This window comes from Cyprinodon tularosa, unplaced genomic scaffold (genome assembly GCF_016077235.1).
Source record: "Cyprinodon tularosa strain WSP-4 unplaced genomic scaffold, ASM1607723v1 ctg147, whole genome shotgun sequence".
Taxonomy (NCBI): Eukaryota; Metazoa; Chordata; class Actinopteri; order Cyprinodontiformes; family Cyprinodontidae; genus Cyprinodon; species Cyprinodon tularosa.
This window is the reverse complement of record NW_024038298.1, coordinates 419,183-441,302: the sequence shown is the minus strand read 5'-3', so window position 1 is coordinate 441,302 and position 22,120 is coordinate 419,183. Positions and strand designations below refer to the sequence as shown.

The 22,120-nt window shown below is 39.8% G+C and overlaps 1 protein-coding gene across 1 annotated transcript in view; it reads left to right on the top strand.

The window, feature by feature from the left end:
- zgc:92140 (uncharacterized protein LOC447854 homolog) overlaps positions 1 to 22,120 on the top strand; it is a 45,565-nt gene extending 23,445 nt beyond the window's left edge. Inside the window, exons 3-6 of the mRNA XM_038279033.1 lie at positions 10,735 to 10,820; positions 14,867 to 14,934; positions 16,233 to 16,293; positions 20,823 to 22,120. Coding sequence (XP_038134961.1) covers positions 10,735 to 10,820; positions 14,867 to 14,934; positions 16,233 to 16,293; positions 20,823 to 20,867 — 260 coding nt within the window. The 3' untranslated portion in view covers positions 20,868 to 22,120. The remainder of the gene's footprint in view (positions 1 to 10,734; positions 10,821 to 14,866; positions 14,935 to 16,232; positions 16,294 to 20,822) is intronic.

The following is a 22,120-nucleotide window of genomic DNA, read 5'->3' as shown; positions in this document are numbered from 1 at the left end:
TGTAAAAACATTAAATTACATCATTTATTTGCATCAATTTTGATATATTACGCATTTCTATATCATCTTTTATGTTTTCTGTTCACTACATGTGTCTGATTATGTAAGTCAGGGTTTCAAGAACAAAAACATCACACTGATGATGCAGAGGTTTCAAAATCTACTGTATCAAATATGATACACTTGGCTTTAAAGGGTTAATATGTATATCGTTTTTTTTTTTTTTTATTAATCAAATCATAATCAGATTGCTCCTTAAAGATTTTACACAGAATTTAAACCAGGTGAAGCTAAAACGAACCCGATGAATTCTGGATAGACTTTTCTGACAGACGAAAAATATTTTTCAGTTTAATCACAAAATATGTTTCATTTTTTTCTTATTATTTTTTTATACAGTTTCTGTATAATTAATGAGTGAGTTGATCTTTCAGATAATGGCACATTTTTTTCTCTATACCCCAGTTAAGGATTAATTGATTACTAGGTTGGTTAATGATTATTCCAATAATTGGCTGATCAGGATGAAGGTGATTGTTTCAGCCCTGCTGTGTTAAAGTGGATGAAGTAAAAAGTTTTATTTGTATCCGTGTTAATCGTTCACAATTATGTGACATTGTACATGAATTAAAGCAAAAAGCAAAAAAAAAAAAAACTCTCATATGAAACAAATGTTTCCTAAAAGGCAATTTTCCTGATGGTAAAGCTGCTAAGTCACATCGGTTCTTCTATAAAATAGTTGTGAGTTTTCTGGACCTGTAAAGACAGAATATGGTCATGTTCAGAGCAACTTTTATCCAGCGGATAGGAAATTGAAACTGGATGAGTTAAACAGGTGAAGGGTGTTTTTCTTTCTCCATTTGCCATTCCGAAGAACATATCAATGTTTAATATAGAGTTTTGCTGTTAATGAGAGCTTTTTTTTTTCTCACAGGATCCCAAGTGGTGCTAGAGAGGATTTTTGACTTTGTTCTGTGTTGAACCGTTCCTGATCCATATAAGAACTTAGTCTGATAATGTGATGGGCTGAAAACAGGCCCGGGGTTCATTAGTGACTGATATAAACGGCTGCAGCTCTATCTTTAATTGTATGCAGCCGGCTGTGCTGTAATGAGGGACGGGAATGAATAAGAGGATGGCTGGTTGGAGGATTAACTGAGATTAAGAATTAGGAGAGAAACAGTTGGATGGATTGTGGCAGATAATTATCCATAGGAGCCCCCCACCCCACCCCCCATCTCCCATGGTTTGCCTTCGACCCTTCTCTGCTCTTCCCTCCACCTCCTGTGGACTTTCTGCTCTTTCCCATCCCCATACTCTCCCTCAGACACGTTCTTCCGCCTCACCCCAGAGATTTCTTTGCACTTTCTTTTTTTTTTTATTAGTTTTTTTTATTTTTTCACTGCAGTGAAACCAGAAATGTACACAGAAGGAGGCGTTAAGAGAAGATTAATTTGATGAGAGGGAAAAACAGACTGACATGCATTGAAGCTCATCATTTCGTCTCATTTTCTATAATCTTTCCAACCTCTTTCAGATCACCCTCCTCCCCCTTTAAGGCCTTGTCCACTTCTTCCTCTTTCTTCCTGCCACTCTATTTTAACCCCCCTCCCCATCCTATCTCCCTCCTCCCACTTTTCCTGGCTTCATCTCCCAGCGTTGCTCTCCAGCTCTTTTCCTCTCGTCTCTTGCACAACATTAGGTCAAAACCTTGTGTCCTTTCACATCCCTTCCTCCCGCTTCCTCCCAGCCTGTCCCGTCCCCTTTCTGATGTCTTTTGATTAAACTGGAATGTGGAGTAGCTGTAGACGGGGCAGACCGCTGTTTGGACTTGTCCACACATATTTACGTAGAGCTGCGACTTTTCCAACCGAGGGTTTCCAAACCACATCCCCTGTGTTATTATTTTTCTTCCTCATCTTGTCTTCCATGTATATCTGCTTCTGTGTCATCCTCATAATTGAGATGGAAAGGACCAGCAGCTCTGGTCAGCCAGTCTGTCTGCCTGACGCTCATAAATTCACCCCCAGTGGACTGCATGTCTTTGACTATGCATCGTCCATCAGCTTGTTTCATTGCACTGTGAGCTTCTCTTCTTTCTGACACTGATCCGCACACCGGTAGATCTTTAGTGCGAGTGCATCCCAGATATTTGGGCTTCTCCATCCAGACTCTAACCTTAAACCACCCACCCACCCACCCACCCCCACCACACTTAGTTGCTCCCACACAATAACCGGAAAAAGGCTGAGCTCCATTACACAAACGCTGAGGGACGACGAGGGAAAATGGCAACACTCTCTCTCCTTCCTTTGGCATCACGCTCCCGGTCTGTGTAATAATCACAGTGAGAGGAGATCGGTGGGAGCAGATAAGGCTGTAATGTGCTGCATGTGTTTGTAAAGACTGCATGATGCAGCACACAAACATTTATTTAGAGACGCAGCATACAGCTTTTACTGTGTCTATAGAGCTCCTGTCATAGAAATCTCCTTTCTAGGTTCCAACTCTTGTTTTTTTTAAAGGGATAAGCAATCCCAGTGGTGGGTTTAAGGGGCTGCAGCTCTCTTTACCCCTCAAAAAAAAAAAAAAAAAAACTATTAGAAATGAAAATGTTTTCTAAGTGTATTCTTATTAGGGCTGGGTATTTTGGCCAAATTCCTGAATCGATTCGAGTTTGATTCATACAGTTCTAAATCGATTCATTTCGATTCGATCTGTTTTCACAGTAATGAAAGTGGTTCAACTGTTTATTTTTTCCTGTCATATTAAACAGAAAGTGCAAACTTGTAAATCAGTTTAAACTTGAGATGTGAACAAAACCGTCTCAAAAGTGCAAACTTTTTTGTGAAAAGTGAAAAAGTGAAGCCTCGCTCGAGCAAGCAGACGTGACACAGCGGGGGCACAGCAGACGTGCATGAGCTGCATTATCTTCACTGCACAAACCGTATTTGCAGCATTTCCTGTAACAACTGCAGGGTGTTTGGTGGTCAGCCCCCATTTGTTAATGTCTTAAGTCAACTTATTGGCTATATTTGCAGGTTTCTGGCTTGAAGTCATCTTGGTGGTCTGTAGCACGAGATGCAAGGCGCCACTCATCATCAGTGTCGAGGGAAGTGACCTTAATGTCACACGTCCAGCACATTATCTTTAGCTGTTTTAAATCCAAAATGGTTCCAGACATCAGACTTTAGTTGGGACAGCTTGGTGAGCAGTGTGTTACCCTCATTTTCGGACACACCTGAATATAAGCCGCAGAAGCTAAATTGCATGATTTGTACATATACAAGCCGCACCGGACTATAAGCCGCAGGTTTTTTATGTTTAATGTCCGTCTTTCTCGCTGTCGTTATGTCTTCCGGAGGACCTCCGAGTTCCCCCGCACGCGGCTACCGTACTTGTGTGTTGAAGCAAATGTGACGTCAACATGGTGGATGATAAAATCCATAGATTTAGGTATTACCTTAGTGGCCTTTAGCTGTAAAAGTCCATAGATAAGCCGTATTGTTATATAAGCCGCAAGGTTAAAAAATGGGGAAAAAGTCACAGCTTATAGTCCGAAAATGACGGTACTTGGTTCAGCATTTGAATGTGAACGTCACGCGTGTCACTTAAAAACTAATCGATCTCATTCCCTACACATCGATTTAGCAAAAATGTAAAGGAATCGATCCAAAATCGATTAAATCAATTTTTTTTACCACGCCCTAATTCTTACAGTGCAATGTGCACTGTTGCTCTTAAAACCTAAATAACCTCTCAAACTCCAAATGTCTCACTGCAGCAGTGGAGAGTGGCACGTCTGCACAATGCTTGCTCACTCAAATTGATTTAAAAACAGGAACCGCACACATTCAACACATGATCTCCTGGACAAAGTGTAAGACCGAAAATAAATCACACACATTGCCATATGCACCCTGCTGCATGTTGTTCTTTTATTGCTTCATTTGCAGCTCGCCATGCTTTAAAGAGGACGTCTGACATAATTATGAAACAATAAGCTATGATTTCTCCTAAACATCCAGCCGCAACGTAATATACCCTCCCGAACTTTTATGTCCCCGCAATAACCCAGAATTTATTCAGTAATCAATTTAGTCCTTGTAAATATTTGAAACATTCATTTTTAAATCAATACAAGACCGATTAAGTTAAGAATATGGCATTTTATTTTCTCTTTAAGTGAATTGTGATTTATGATGGATATAAAATGCTTCAAGCAGAAGATGAGGGTGCAACATGACCTTCTCATAAAACAAGATATACAAGGAGTCTTTAAAAAGAGGCAGATAACCGTAGTTTTTTAACTTTAGCATTTTTTAGATGACTTGTGAAAACTTTAGAGCAGCAGAGACTGTTTATTCCCAAGCTTGCACTGGTTTCACATTTACTAAAGTGAGCCAAATAAGGATCTACGGTTGAAGCAGTGATGAGCAACTCGTTGTGTTTTGACTCCCGTTGTGATAAGAAGTTAAAGGGGCTCATTCCGACAACCTCATTTCTACATATCATAACAGTCAAAGCTCTTATGTACTTAAGCTGTTTGTCTACCAACAAATAATCCTTGCCTCCATACCGTGTTGCTAACATGTGGAAAAAGTTCTTACTAGAAAAGCATTTAAAAGAGCTGCTCCCATTAAAATCTGTACAGTCTCTGGTTGCATTATATCAGGAAAACATGCAAGTGTAATGTTGCATCTCCAGTGGCCTCTAAAATCTATATTAGGTATGAGTATGGAGGGCAGTGTGAGTTCATCCTTATAACTGCTTAGTTAAAATATTTAACGTACAGCCTGAATGTATGGAACCTGAAGCAGAATACGCTTCCAAATTTAGCATGCAAGCAATCTTCATTGATTTTTGATGTATTGCACATTAGTATTTTTTATAAAGATTGCAGTTTGATACCCTGTGCAGCTCTTCTGCAGCCATATTTGATGGCTTGGTTGTTGAAAGCATCAGGTCAAATTACAGCTGACTCCTCCTATCCGTCTACAACGCTTCTCCTCTAGGACTACCACTCAGAAAAGGCTCATACCTCCCTGAATTAGGAGTTCATTCCAGGTTCCTATTATCGTGTGTATGGTGGTGTTGCTCCTTACAGCCTAACATGTATTTTAATCCTTTAAATGACATGCAGTAGCATCTTTTTTATCTTTACCAGTGAACCTGCCCGGGCGGTTTTCCGTGTTGAGGAGAGCTGCTGGAACTACTTTTCCTGTACGTCTTATGCATTAGACCAGAAATACATGAAAATCCTGTGAAAGATCTGCTTAAATCAACGATCAATTTCAGTTAGAAAAAATTATGATGAAGTCCTCAAAAATTGAAGACTAAAATAAGAGAAATTCTCTGCCCTCAAATCTTCAAACCATCCCCTCGCATAATAGCAGAAATTGTATAAGAATTACAAATATAAATCCTCTCCACATTTTCTATTCTGAATTACTGTTGCTCTCATCACACAGCTAGCTATTACCACCAATCTTTGTGTTTGTGTTTTTTTCCGTCTCTCTTTTTTTTTTCTTAAACCAACACTGTGTAATTTTTAGTCACTAGAGGTTCTAGACCTGTAACATCCAGGTTCAGCAATGCTGACTACACATACAAGATCTGAATCCATCGTTACATATGCAGGGATTTTAGAATAGCCACGTGCTGCATGTTGACCTGAAAAGTAATTTAATATATATTAAACTGGATTACTAGCTTATTTTCGGACAGATGCACTTCGCATATGGCATAACCCGCAGATTGCACACCCTCTGTCAATGCTCCTTCCCGCTCACACATGTCATGTGGAGCACTTGTGCAGTCATGCCAATCAATGAGAACTGTTCCACATTCACCGATTCTCGTCCGCACTTCACCATCCACGTACACCTTCTCCACCCTTCACCATCAAAATATGGAGCCGAGCGATTTTTTGTTACGCTCCGGTTTGTTGGAATAACGACTAGATCGGTAATTACAACTGCATTGCCTGCTGATGGTGGTCAGAAGGCCCAGTGGAGCCAGTGTATGGCAGCTGTGGCTACAATGTGGCTTGCCATCATCAGTGTGTGAATGACTGAATGTAGCGTAAAGGCCTTTGGTTAAATCCTCTGACTTGAAAAAGTGCAGTAAAGGTATAGGCCATTTACAAATTGGAGCATAATTCTTATACAGTATATTCTTAAAAACTAAGACCTTTTAATCAGATTATTGGATGAAAACTATTGTTACTTCAACATACCAGGAAGCTGATTTCTCACCTCGATCAAAATATTTACTTTTTTAAAGAAACTACTTATTGTAGGCATGGCTGAAGCGATAATGAGTTTTTAAGTAGAGAAAAAAACAATTTTGTATGATCCTAACTGTCCTTATTACAAAGACCCAAAACGAAAAGAAAATGCTTGGGCAGAAACATCTTTGGTTGATGCTGAGTTTTAATTATGTCATATTAAATTAAGCATTCATTACCACATGTTTTACTCCTATGAATTGAATTATAATATATCGCGCATTCTCTCCTCGAGCTCCAAAGAAGTCAGACCGGCACAAGATGGGAGGGACCGTGGAGGCTGTAGGCTGTGCTTTGTGCAGGCGGTCTGGAATGGAGTGGGGTGGAGTGGGGCGGGGCAGTTACGGAGGATGTAGGATTTCGGGTTTAGTCAGTCTGGCTTACCAGGCTGCCTCAAATGTGCCAAAGAATTCATAAAATTAGAAATTGTTTTAGATTTATTAATGTCTTTGTTTGAAGTATAGTGATTTTTTTTTATATTAAACAGTTTATTTGATTTAATTTTGTCAGCTTCAGTTTTCCATACACAGAAGAAAGGTCAGGCCTTTGAGTTGTGTGTTATGACTAAAATTATTTAAGGACAGACAGAAAACCCATACTAAGTTTCTTTTTATGGAAAAAATGGCTTCAGAGCTGTATAAAAATTGTTATATGCTCTGTAATGTTTATTTAGATAAATTTGGTGTTTAAATTTGGTCTCAAAGGGATGACAACCTTAGAAAGGGAAAAACATCCAACTTCAAAATCTACCATGAATTAGTTTACAAGGCCGAAAAGTGCCTTCTATGTGGAAAGAGTTTTTTGCTGGTTTAACAGTTGGAAGTTTCTATCATTTCTGGGCCTCCAAAAAAAAAAACAACAACCCGGTTTTCTTTCTAATTTTTGCTCAATGTGCGTCACTTTGACTCTCAGTTCAGGTATAGATGTTGATGCCAGGCTGGTGATGGCTTGCAGCCAGTTGGGCTGGAAGGTAGGATGCTCAGCAGGAAGGACGGAGTGACACAGCCACAGGACAGGCCGAGCTGCGAGAGCAGACATCACCAAATATGGCCATTTAAATGACTCACCAGCCTTGCAGACACTTGGACATAATGACATTCAAATTCAGAGACATTCTGACTCTGAAAACGTCCTACAAGCGCATCCTTGCGCTCGCAGCGGGTCCTTAAGGTCAGCGCAGAACCCAACTCTCTAATCTGCATAGAGAAAGATGTCCACATCAACAAAACCACAGCTTCTCAAAATAGTCTTTTCATCCCTCTCTCCTCTCTGACAGTTTTCCCTCTCCCTCCCACCCCAAAAGCGAACCCCGGCAACTGCATGACGAAATGCCTGTGTCATTTCTGTTGACTGGAACGGCAGCGCATGGGGATGAGACTCTCCGGTTTCTGCACCTATCTAATCTGCAGTCTGTGATGCTGTAAGCCAGGCCACTTTGATCTTTCTATATTCATCACTTTAAGCGTAGTCAGGTTCCTTTAGCAGGATGAGAACATTCTGGCATATCCAGCATCATAAAATAGCATTTCTTGATAACCATTACGTACGAATGTACATTCTGATTCCTTTCTGTGGCCTGCTGTATCCACCCTAAATGACAGCTTACACAGCTTGACATTGGTGTAAACGGTTGTAGTGCCATACTGGAGAGCAGAGGAAGCGGCTCTCCATTCTGCTTCCTGCTTCTTCACTGTAATGTGCCATGTGTTTACGGAGCACATCCAAGCTCGGTGAGCCTGCGTTGTGTTACGGAGCTCTTTATGTGCGGTGGCATGCTAAGACAGGAGCAGCTTTGCTATAACTTGTTTACATTCCTGACACAAACAGCAGAAGATTACGTCCTCTTCACCCCCCTTTCTGCTGTGTCCTCCACAGATGATTCCAAAGCACAGAAAGGTGTGCGGTTGTGCTCAATCGTAAAGAAGCAGGTGATCAAAGTGACGGAACATGATGAGCAGAGGGAGCTTTGACTGGGTACAAAAGGGCGCGGACAGAAACCCAGTCGCTGCTGATAGCGAGGGCAAAAATACAAGACGTGCAACAGATAAAACCAGTTCTTCAATATTATATCACCATTGGCTGTTAGCCTAAAAAGTGTATGTCCATCATGCCGGTATTAATAACCTGATAATATTCTGTGCTACTTCTGTTCAGCACATTGTCAGATGGGTTGGATCTTTTAAATAGTCTCCTGTTTTGGTAGGGAAACTACCGTTTATTATACCCTAGTTCAGCACCATCTTCTCGTATGAACAGTCTCCTGTAAATTTCCTGTATTATAAAATTATATAACACCCATTGATCTGCCTCTGTCAACGGAGCTACCGCTAGTCAAAGTCAAAATCTTATCACCTTGTTGTTTGCAATTGGTTGATAAGTGTTTATTTTAGATTTCTCATGCACGTTTTAAAGATCTGTTGGATATTGGAGCCTGACCGGGGAAGTCGGATGTCGAAAAAATTTCCCTTATTTTCAAATCCAAAACTTGACAGGGATGATTAATTACCTATGCTATGGGTTTTTTTTCTGTTCTTGAATTTCTATTCAAAAGTGGAACTGACCTAAAAGAGGGTAGATTGAGTTTGAAATCTTGACGAAACATCCCATCGTTTTAAAAAACATTGGTAGAATAAAGGGGTTCTTGTCAAATTAGGAAACAGAGTGTTTCATAGTTTTATTTGAAGTTTGTGTGGTTAAGGTCTCTATTTTAAACAAAGTATGTCAGCTTCTTACTATTCAAAAAACGCTGCCAGGGTCCTGTAGCCTGGGTGCCAGTCCGAACTTAGTCCCGCCCACAACGTTTGAGGTTGGGAAGTTTGGTCTGGCATTGCTCAACAGTAGCGCGAGTATGCTCGCACAATATCTGGCGGGCCAATCAAATTGTCAGGGTGGGCTTTATACGATGATGGACAGATGATCAACAGTAAAGTAATCAACCATGTATCCAAAGCGCTCTTGGGTGACAACAACAATGGCTGCCGCTGGAGAGTTTAGGTGAGTAGATTCTGCTATTAGGTCTGTTCTAGAAGATATCGACAGCAAATTAATTTTAAAAGAGGAACAGAGAAACGCGATCAAGGCTCATCTTATTCTAGGCGTGCAACTGCACGCTTTGATTTTTGTTGACAACAACTATGCGTCGCTTAACATACGTCACGCACTCCGTTGCTCTTATTGGTTGTAGGTCTATCCAATTGAGTGCAGAGGCATTTTTTTCCTGGTTCATTCAAAACACACCCCATAATCACAGCTCTATGGAGCAGTATCAGACTCATATTCTGACTAGAATTGAGTAGGACTACATCAGGCTAAGGGTCCTGACCAATACCAGTGAAATCTAACTAGTTCTTATATTGTTGTGCTGTCTCTCCATTTATTAAAAAAAAGAAAAGAAAATCTAAAATAACATAGTTTAATATGATTTTACTGGTTCACTTCATGTTAACTGAGGGTGGAGCGAACACCCCAAAGACCTGAAAGGAATGAAAACATTACGTTACCAGAGCTTTACAATCATTTTCATTTAAAGTATTTGTTTTAATTCAGAATTTTACTGGATTGTTTTATGAAAAGTTGAATTAACCTTCAGTGGAAATCATTTATATTCTGCAGTCTGCGAAGACGAAGGGCAGCGGTGGGAGTTTGCCACGCCGTCTCAAAGGAAATCTTAAAGCTTTACTGAGCTCCTACTAACTGTCTTAGCCGTCCTAGCTCTCCATGTAGCCAAAAAGCTGTTCATCTGATCCTTAATCCGCTTCCATTTTCCTCCTTCTAGTCGCTGTCGTCTCATTTTTTTTCTTCTGTTTTCTCTGGTACGTTTTCCTGCTGTTTCTATATCGCTGCTTTCTTATTTATAATAGTAAAGCAATGTCTCGTGTAAAGGGATTTGCTCTGCAGCTGCTGCTCGCACATTTTAAAATCTTGCATGGGGTTCTTGTATTGCATTACCATCGACTAAATGTGGCTAAAATCAATAGAATAATGAACAGTGTGGATTATATAATGCAGTGACAGTGCAGGCAGGAGATTTTGGGCTGCACAGTGACTCAGTGGGCAGAACAGCTGCCCTGCAGTAAGAAGGTTCCGGTTTTGATTCCCAGCTCAGCGTCTTGGGGAGTGTTAGCCTAGTGGTTAGAGCACTGGGCTTGTGCTCTGAGGAGGTTCCATCTTTGAGCAAGGCCCTTAACCCCACACCGCTCTCTATGCACTGCACAGGGGCAGCCCAAAGCTCCCCAAAGAGGATGGGTTAAATGAAGAGTTAATTCTCCATTGTGAGATCAATAAAGTTCAATTTCTAACTTCTAATTTTTTGTTTTTTTTCACTCGAAATTTGTATTTAAAGGCAAATGAAAAGTAACTGCTGATTGTTTCATCTCCTGGTCCTCATAAATGCATATAATTGGTATTTCCCCCTCCTTTAATCACAACAACTTTTCTGTTCTTAGATGAATACAAGATGAAGGGAGTAGAGGAGGTGAAGTACATGAGGGGGGAGGAAAACCGGGTGAACACACGCAACCAAGAGAACCTGGTGAGACGCACACACTCCCACACAGAGCAGACAGTCCACTGACAGCCTGTCATCTACACACACTCAGACGTTCTTCTGACAGCTCATCAGCTCCAGCCTACAGCTGGACACACACAAACACACAGCATCTTTTTGCACAAGCACAAATAGAAATGCACAACGGCAAACGGAAAGCTTCCTCACGAGCAGGTGGAAACGACAGTCTGGCGTGTGTGGAATGCGTAGGCTGAGCACATGGTCGGTTTCTCCCCACCATGGCTGAAATATTTCGGTTTTAAACCCATAAGGGAGGTCTCATGAAGTCACTTTGTTCTAAAACCTCATAAATGATTTTACTGCCTACTATGTCTTACCTGACAGTGTAAATAAATAATAACCTGAGACACATTATCTCTCGGAATAAATTTATTTCTTCCTCAGGACAGAAAAGCTCTGAACGTTATGACGGTGAGATAGGAGAACTTCTTTTTTTCCTTCATGTAGATGGACATCCTGGCAAGTGTTAAAACGATAATAATAAATCTGATTGTAAAACACAAGAGGATTGGACTATAGGAAAAATACAACTTTATTTAACAATGAAAGCAGAAGCTGAGCCTGATTATTCTTTATAAGCTACAAACCTACTATCTGATCTAGAGTTTACCCAGAACACACTGTGGCTTCTATGTTTTATATCGATTTATGAAGACAAAACTCAAATGTTTTCCAAGGAGAAGCTTAAAGCATCTAATAGAGCTGCACTTCCTCTCAAAAATAAATGGTAGCATGTCTGCACACCTACCAAGAGATATATGTCAAACCTAAATTAAAAGGCCAGACAAAGGCGGTAGAGCTGGAGGAATAATCAAAAGGCTCCTGGTACCTGGAGAAGCTGCAGAGATCCAATGCTAAGGCTGGAGAATTAATAGCAGGACAACAATCTCTGGAGCTCTAAATAAATCTGTTTTTTTATGACAGAGTTGCAAGAAGAAAGCCACATGTGAAGAAGCCACAAGCTGCAAATGTAAAATGAATTTGGGTTAGATGAGAAGTAAATGCACCACTATAAAGGAGACGGCTACATGTTTAACTTTTGGCCAGTAGGTGGCGCATTTGCTCGCCCTCTGTCATTTCAACTTCAAATTGTACCATTTGCCAGCCATTGGGCAGGTTTTGGTAATGATTGCTGTTACCATTAGGAAAAAAAAATTAACTTGCCTGTCCAGGAGGAAAGTGGAAACCTCCATGTGGCTTCTGAGCCTCTTGCTTACTTAAGTCGATGTTCAAAGGATCATCTTTGTTTTGCTTATTTCTTTGCCTCTTTTTTTATGGCTTGAATGTGAAAAATGTAACACTGAGAAAGAGCCATTACTCAGAACTATAACACATGACTTTAACCTACAAGAATCCTTTCTTGTTGATGTTGTCATTGTAACCAGTGTATATTTTGTCTCCGTCCGGATTTATAGACTAATATATAAACTACACTTACGCTTTTCAGTCATATTTATACTTTTATTGTGCACCACTCTAGATGTTTAATGGTTTTTCTTGTTTTTGTTTTTTTCTTGATTTAAAAAAAAAAGAATGAAAAGTTGCAGCTCTGACTTTTTTACAAAATGTTTGTTTATATGGAACACTGTGATGGAAACCAGTACTTCACATCCTGTCAAACACATCACCCACTTAGTGGCAGCACCATCCTGTGGCTTCACAAGGACACTAGAGGCAGTCTGACTTGATGGATGGATGGATGGATGGATGGATGGATGGATGGATGGATGGATGGATGGATGGATGGATGGATGGATGGATGGAATGAAACACTGGGCAATCTTTGAAGACTACTTGTTAGAGTTGGAAAGAGTTTAATTCCTGCAGGAGAACAAACCTAAACCTAAAGAAGGCTACGAATGAAATGCTTCAGCTCAAGAGATGTGTTAGAGTGGCCTAGTTAAAGTACAGATTGTAATTCAATACTGAATCTGTGGAACGTTTGAAAAAAAGTGCTTCCATTAACTGCAGCAAAAGACTTACAGGAGCTGAACATTCAATTTTTTTTATTTTATCCATGCATGATTTACAGTTGTGGTCAAAAGTGTACCTACACTTGTAAAAAATCATAATGTTATGGCTGTCTTGAGTCTTCAATAAGTTCTACAACTCTTATTTTTCTGTGATAGAGTGATCGGAACACATACATGTTTGTCACAAAAAACAGTCATAAAATTTGGTTCTTTCATAAATTTATTATGGGTCTGCTGAAAATGTCACCAAATCTGCAGGGTCAAAAATATACATACAGCAACATTAGTATTTGGTTACATGTCCCTTGGCCATTTTCACGGCAACTAGGCGCTTTTGGTAGCCATCCACAAGGTCCTGGCAAGCTTCAGGTCGAATGTTTGACCACTCTTCTTGACAGAATTGGTGCAGTTCAGCTAAATGTGATGGTTTTCTTGTATGAACCTGTTTCTTTAGCACTGTCCACATGTTCTCAATGGGATTTAAGTCAGGACTTTGGGAAGGCCATTCTAAAACCTTAATTCTAGCCTGGTTTAGCCATTCCTTTACCACTTTTGATGTGTGTTTTGGGTCATTGTCTTGTTGGAACACCCAACTGCGCCCAAGACCCAACCTTCGGGCTGATGGTTTTAAGTTTTCCTGCAGAATTTGGAGGTAATCCTCCTTCTTCATTATCCCATTTACTTTCTGCAAAGAACCAGTTCCACTGGCAGCAAAACATCCCCAGAGCATAATACTACCACCACCATGCTTGACAGTAGGCATGGTGTTCCTGGGATTAAAGTCCTCACCTTTTCTCCTCCAAACATATTGCTGGGTGTTGTGGCCAAACAGCTCAATTTTTGTTTTGTCTGACCAGAGAACTTTCCTCCAGAAGGTTTTATCTTTGTCCATGTGATCAGCAGCAAACTTCAGCCGAGTCTTAAGGTGCCTTTTCTGGAGCAAGGGCTTCTTTCTTGCACGGCAGCCTCTCAGTCCATGCCGATGTAAAACACGCTTGACTGTGGAGACTGACACCTGTGTTCCATCAGCTTCCAAATCCTTGCAGACCTGCTTCTTGGTGATTCTTGGTTGACTCTTGACCATCCTGACCAATCTCCTCTCAGCAGCATGTGATAGCTTGCGTTTTCTTCCTGATCGTGGCAGTAACACAACTGTTCCATGCACTTTATACTTGCGTATAATTGTCTGCACAGTTGCTCTTGGGACCTGTAGCTGCTTTGAAATGGCTCCAAGTGACTTCCCTGACTTGTTCAAGTCAATAATTCGCTTTTTCAGATCCACACTGAGTTCCTTTGACTTTCCCATTGTAGCTTTTGTAGCTGAGTCTAATCACTGGGTCAAATGAGCCCTATTGAAATGGGCTCATGAGAAGTCAACAGCTGTAGTCAATCAGAATCACTTAGAAGAAGTGAAGAGGCCATGACATGAAGCTAATTTGATTGACACAACTCGCTACATCACCAAAGTTGACAAATTTTGTTGCTGTATGTATATTTTTGACCCAGCAGATTTGGTGACATTTTCAGCAGACCCATAATACATTTATGAAAGAACCAAATTTTATGACTGTTTTTTGTGACAAACATGTATGTGTTCCGATCACTCTATCACAGAAAAATAAGAGTTGTAGAACTTATTGAAGACTCAAGACAGCCATAACATTATGATTTTTTACAAGTGTAGGTACACTTTTGACCACAACTGTATACTAAACACAACTTTAAAATGGAAAACTGTCCTTTTTTCCTCCATTTCCTTGGGTTATCAACACTAACTCCTTGCAGGAGACTGGACACGGCGCGCCTGCAGAAACACTGACTGTAGCTGACCTTGATTAGAGCTGATAGTCTGTTTTATTAGATGTTCCTACATTATATCTGTGACCCATGTCCTCCAGCTGCTGGATGAGTGCATAGTTCAATCATTCAGGTTTTGATTTGTCGGTAGCTTGGCTTCCCTGCCGATATGAGTCATTTGTTTGGGATGTGTTTTGTCCGCTGATGTTGAAAACTAAGGATGTGTGTTTTCACTCTCAGGAGAAGAGTAATGCGGAGCACAGGGGCAAACTGCAGAAGGAGGCGGCTGCAACAAACCTCAAATCTAGGTAAGCTGACGGCCTCAGCCTCTAGATCTACTCCAGAAATGTTTTGTTAATCTACCAACGGATGCGTTTATATATTGGATCATACTGGATGATGGATTCAAGGAAAAGGCAGAATGAATTGTCACAGGAAGCTGTCCAACCGTGTGGTGCCAACATGTCCGACATGAGCGATTACAAAAAGGGGTTTAGAGCGGGGAGAGAAAGCTAACCCTCCATTGTGTCAAATATCACAGCCTCCACTTAACTTTAATCATCCAGGTTTTTATTTATTATTCCTCTGAGAGGCCGGCAGCACTCAAACAAATCTGTTAAAGGGCTATTCCACTCAATTCGATGTAACATGAAATCACACAGATCAAATAATCTGCATGTTTTAGGTTAAAGTTTTTACAAAAAGGAAATATTGCTGTAAGATTCCTTTAAATGAAATAACTATATTCTGAGAATGGAAAATGGATCATATATATTTGCATTTGCAGACTTTATTTTCTGTTCTATTGGATAGAAGTTGAATATATCTATCCACGTATCTTTATCCTTCACCTCTCTGTCCATCTGTGCGTACATCTATGCAAACCTATATACATGCATAGATACATAACCTTAAACTGTCCATTTAACCTGCCGTTTGCTGTAGACAAATATATACCATGAATTCAAAAATGAATGTTTGCTTTAATCTGTCAGAAAGAGGGGTCTGTGAAAGTACAGTTTTCTTATTTTGGAAAACAATGATGCAATAAGGTCCTATTTAACCTAAACTGGAATAACTAAAGTTATTTTAATGCTGAAAACTATCTTTAGTGCTACTATTACAGTTAAAGGAGAAAATCTGATTTTTCTCTCTGAAAGCACCACAGGATGAGACGTTAGGAATGGTTTACATTTATTGATGGAGGATCTGCTCATGTGTTGGTTCATTACTGTGACCTTTTATTAAACTATCACCTCCTTCACAGTGCAACTCCTGTAAGTAAATAATCTGAAGTGTCTGGCTTTTGTAAAGCAGCTTCGCAGGTCCACCTCAGGAATGATGGCAGCTATGCGTTGCACATTATTTGTCCTTTCAAGGACTGTTGTAACCATATCTTTTTTTTTTTTAAATTGAATTATTATTCTAATTCCTCAGTAGGTTCTGAAACGGATAATATCTTGGCCTGTAGTGGGAGCGTTTATTCGTGCTTGCTCTGTGGGGGGTGGGTGTGTAATGGAAAATTCTCATGATGTATTTGTTGCCTCCCTTCTCCTCCTCCGACTTCCTCTCTCCCTCCCTCCCTCCCTGCCTCTGTCTCCCCCAGTATTCACACGTCAGAGAGCCAGCAGGAATTTTTCAGGATGCTGGATGAGAAGATTGAAAAGGTGAGATCTGTGTATGTGTGTCTTCAATGGTGGGAGGGGAGGCAGTTTAGGTGGATGTAGATATGATTAAAAAAAGGGAAAAACCATAAAATGAAGACACAAAAGCATAAAGAGATCCTTTCTCCACATCATCATTCTATGTTTAATCTCAAGAAGAGACTGCTGATCACTGTGCCGTATATGAACACTGGTTTTTGTTACTTGCTGGTATGACTGAAAGCTCAGGCACAGACCCTGTGTTTTACAGTGAACCAAGAAATGACTCATTTTTATTTTTGCCCTCTGCTTAGAGCACTTTTGTACTTGCAGCTAAATTTAAAGAGAATCTCGTCATTTCCTGAGAGATGAATGTCATATTGTCAGCTGGTAAAGGTTGTGCATATTGCTCTCAGTTCACACTATTGTTTTCTACATTCAAACCAGATATTTGGGTCTTTAAGCAGCCTTGGTGACACGCGTCTTTTTTTAGTCAGCCAGATAATGTTTTGTGGCAAGTATGACACAAACTTTATTTAGCGTTTGCTTAGAGTCCATCTGGAAGTCCATCTGTGCCCAAGTTTGTATGGAGCTGCTGCTTCAGTATCTCTATATGTTCCCTTTTCTTTAGAGGCCATCTATTTTTGTGAAGTGCAGTAATATCTGCTGCAGTCATCCACCCCCACAGCATGATGCTGCCACTGCTGTGCTTCAAAGCTGGATAGCGTTTCCATCATTCCTCCAAATGTGAAAATTGGTGTCCAAACATTTACTTTTTTTAGTTTAAACAGACTAAATTATATTTCCCTAAAGATTATGGTCACTGTCTGAGTGGAGCTGCAAACTGTAATCTGGCTTTATCAGTTGTATTCCTACCTCACAGGTCAGCCTTTCAGTTAATCTCTGCACAAAACTCATTTAGCGCAGATCAAGAAGCACATTTCACACTAAAACAATTTCCCTCCATTAACTATCTGACCTTTATTTAAAAAGTTTTAGAAAAGGATAAACCAGAACTGTAGATCACATAAGTCCTCATCCTGGCTGATATTTTTGTTAAAGGAGCCATAACTTGGTATATTTACAAATATAGTCCTCATGAAATTATCTTTAAATTCATGTTAAATCATTTTAAGAAAAAGTCATTAAATGAAGCTCATTTTGACCTTTTTTCATACTCATACTTCATACTGGAAGGACACAAAAACACATAAGTTACCATAGTTAATCAATTTAGCATATTAATGTTTAAGTCAGTAATAGAAAATAGGGCTGCATGATTTAAGGGAAACCACTGCTCTCAACTCTTGGATTGGTTATCATTCTCTGAGCTTTAGAAGATTTTCCATGTTTAATATCTAAGTGACATGCAAATTGTGAAATCTTGGCATTAGAAACATTATAGCCCACCAAATATTTAGGTAAATACAAATACAGCGCCAGCCAAAATTATTGATTCCCCTATTAAAGACGTATAGAAATCATTTGAATTATAGTAGGAAGGACAGTGCCCCTTTTTTCCACTGGTTGGCAGACCCAAGATGCCAGTCTAAATTAAAGTGAACTTTTAATTCGGTTTTAACCTCCTTTATTCTGGGAAGTTAAATATGGGTTCCTGTCTGGCAGAGTGGAAAATCAAAATGTCCCTCAGTGTCAAGTTATATCTATACCCACACTCACACACACATATATATATCCATATCCTTTTAGGTTTGTGTTCACCTTTGATAGTACAACAATGTTTAAGTGAGATTTAATGAGGAAGTGCACGTTCGCTTCAATCTCCATCTTCCAACCAGCTGCTTGTTTTCATATGGTTGCATAAAACAACACAGCAAGTAAAACAATGCAGGAAAAACCATCAAACAAGCACAATACCACTTTAAAATCAGATAATCCAAATAGTGTTAACTGTGTTTTTAAGGCAATAACAACTAGCTCATTGTGCGTGATTAGTTTCTCTTGCACAACAGGCTGAATACAAAAGCGCCAACTGAGCCAGATGAGTCTACATACAGTATGAGTTTGTTCTTGTTATACAGTATTAGGCTACATTTTATCTTTAAGTTTATACTCATAGGAGTCAGGTGACTTATCAGGATCAGTAAAAAAAATTGGTTTTGCCAAGTCAGTGCACATAGCATAAATATCTGTTGAAAAGGGTACTGAAAAATAAATGAAGTAATAATAAAATGTTTAAAAAATGAAGCTTTATTAATTAGACCAATTCAATTCACTTTATTTATATAGCGCCAATTCACAACACAAGTCATCTCAAGGCACTTTACAGAGACAATTCAACCAGATCATACAGTCAAAATGATTTAAAGTTTTCTATCCTAGTAAAAACAGTTGATTGCATCGACTCATTTACTCGAAGGCTCTGAAGATCAGAAGTAATTCAAATAGAAAAAGTTAATTTATTGATTATCTGGTGGATTTGATGGTTTTCAGCTAACATAACCTTCTAAAATATTTACACCCTCACACTAAGCATGCTTGTAGCAACAGTGGAGAGAAAAGACTCCTTGAACCTTGGGTTCAAGGAGACAGAACCAGAGATGCAAAAGGCAACTGAAAAAGGCGTCCCCATCCATATTTATGGTGTCGAAGAATAGAAAGCCCATCTGACTGACTCCAGAAGTAACCACTTATGTGTTAGTCTCTTTTGTGGCCTTCATGGAAGAAGTTTTTAAGGATGTTTCACAGGAAAAACAAACAACTGAAGTATTTGACACATTTGTTTGGATATGACTAAAACTGAGTTGTTGTTTTTTTACCGTCATATCTGTCCATAATCTGGGAGCACCATGTTTTTCCCTGTATTTGCTGCCACTCGGTTTCACACTGAGAAGACATGGGATTGATTTCCACTTTTATGCTGATGATTGCCAAAAGTATTTGTCCCTAAAGCAGGGAGCTGGGTTTTCATTAAAGTCTTTATTAAACTGTTTAGACAACATTAAAGACTGGCTGGCCCTGAACTTTTTTAATTTTATCCAGAGGAAAACGGTTTATAGTGTTTGGGCCTAATCACCCTAGTGACTCCTCTACTATAGACCTAGGACCCCTGACACCATATTTTAAATCGACTGTCATGAACTTAGGTTTTAAGGTGGACATTGATTTTAAATTGTGAAAGAAAATCTGAGCAGTTGTCAAATCTTTTATCTGTTACCGTAAGTCAATTGGCTAAACGAAAACATTTTCTTTCCTGGCAACCCTTTGAAACAATTATATATACTTTTATTTCATCTCAATTGGATTACTGTAGCGGACTCTATGTTGGTGTGTGCCAGTCTTTGCTGTCTCACCTACAGCTGGTGCAAAACGCAGCTGCTCGTCTTTTAACGGGAACTCCTAATGATCACATTACTTCTGTCCTGGCCTCACTCCACTGGCTGCCTGTTCATTTTTGAGTTAATTTTAAAATTCTTCTGTTTGTTTAAAGTGCCTAAATAACCTTGCTCCATCTCACCTCTCTGAGCTTCTTCACCCCTGTTTGCCTCCTCGGTCCCTCAGGTCAGCAGCTCCTGCAGGTACCGAGGTTAAAGAGGAAGCTCAGCGTTCTCTATCGCTGCTTCTCGTTTATGGAGTAGCCTCTCGCTGTGCATCAGGGAGGCTCCTTCCCTGCAAAATTTTAAAACACGGCTCAAGACTTACTTTTATTCATTGCCTTTAACACCTGCAGGACTTAGTTGTTGTGACCTTGCTTATTTAGCTTAAACAAATTCATATTTGCTTAATTTATATTTGTATGCTGTATTTTATTACTTTTATTGTGTTTTATTATTTTTTAGCTATTATCTGCATTTTGTTTTATAGCTGTTTCAAAGAGCTCTACAAATAAAGATGATGATCTAAAGCTACACTAGATGAGATTATAGCCATGTTTTTCAAACTGTGGTACAAGAACCACTGATATGTCGGTCATTGTAGTCAAAAGTAGTAATAGTAGTATAATAGTACTAATGACAGGTAATAGAACTTGATTACTCTACTTCATGTTCACTAAAATGTTTAATATTGTTCTCATGCTAAAGATTAAATGATACAAATGATCAAGCATTAAAAACAAATGGTTAATCTATTCGTAGTTCAGCTATTTACAGGTTTTATATGTTTTTCTTCCTGCCTTTCAGAACATTTAAAGTCACATAAGACATTGAACTAGGGGGCAGAAATCTTTAATATATGATAGAAATCTGTAGTAGCTATACACAATATTGCAATAAAATCATTCCTGATGCTTTGCAGGAAGAGGTTTCCTTTAAATCCTCAATTTATGATGCAGCCTTGGCATTGGAATCTATTTGTGTTCGGGGGAGAGACGGGCTTTTAGGGACGCTTTGAAGAGAGGAGCAAAGCAGACAGCTCCTCACCTCCATGAAGGGAGAACTCACCTGTCAGCATTTCACTATCTCACTCAGCATCTCCTGATCCAGCTCTGGGCGTTTATTTGAATGTGATTGAAGTAACAGGTGCTGTGTGAAGACGGCCCTTTAAACCAGCTTTATTCACCCTCTGTTTCTTCTGTCTTGCTGTGTTTTTAGGGGCGAGACTACTGTTCGGAGGAGGAGGAGGAAGACGGGACATAGCACACCGGCCCCCACAGAGTCAAACCCTCCCCCCCACAGACAGCCTCATTGAGTGTGTGTGTATGTGTGCTTGAAAGAGAAAGTTTTAATCAGTGTTTTTACAGGGGAGGCATTGGGTGTGACAGGACACCGTTGGTGTGTGTGGGGGTGTGGAGCTTTCTGGACCTATGGCAGTGATTCTTTAAGTGCAAATCAAAGAAGGTATGGGACAAAGTTGACCTTCGTCACGGAATACAACGCTCAGCACCTCACTCCTTCAGGCTGACTCAGAGACAACGGACAGATTGTCGTCTGACCTGTTGGGTCAAGCAAATACTTCCTTTATTCGGACTTCGCCGCCCTCCACCTGTCCGTCTGTGTTCGTCCGTGTCCTCGGTGGCATGACCCTATAAATATAACCCATGCAGTGGGACTAAGGAACCTCTGAGTGGATATCCATTAGAGATAAGTGTCTCTGTGGGTGTTGAGGACTGGAAAACCCCTGAAGCGAAAAAAGAGGAAGATTGTGGTGGATCTTTGCTGAACTTTATAGTCCGACTACCTTCAGCCGAGCTCGCCTTGTCCACATGGGCTGAAAATGAGAGGGAGGAGAAAGAGGGATAAATATGGAATATTTTAATATGAGAGTAAGGAGGGAGCTACGGTAGTAGTTTAGAAACTCCTGAATTCCTCCTTCCTTTTTAAATCAAACATGGTTTATTGTTTTTTTATTTTATGTCACAACCACCTATTCAGGATAAACGTATCCCTTTTTAATGTTTGACCTTATCTTGGTCTTTACTTCCATCCTAGTCTGTCATTGTCTTTTTCCAAAATGAAGCTCCAAACTTTAGCCCTTCCTCCTTTAAAGCGCCCTGTCTTACACACACACTCACACACACACGAAAGAGGTTTTTTATGTTTTATATAGAGAAACACATTCGCCTTATTTCTGTGTGGAAGACAGATGTCACACTTTCCTTACACACATTTTATTATCCCATTTGCAGATGAATATGTGCATTAATCAGAGGTACCCATAGAGCTTATTTCTGCCATCAGTCACTATTCACACAGTTTTACATCCCTTCATCAACATTGAAACAACAAAAACTTGGATGAGCTTCAAGTGAGAATTTGTGGTTGTTCCTGAAACACACCTATTTTTTTTGTTGTTGTTTTTTCTTCCACCATCTTTACTTGGATACGCCCTGTTGTATAATTTTTGAATATGTTTTATTTTCTATTAAAGATGAAAATGTAGGCGCGCTGAA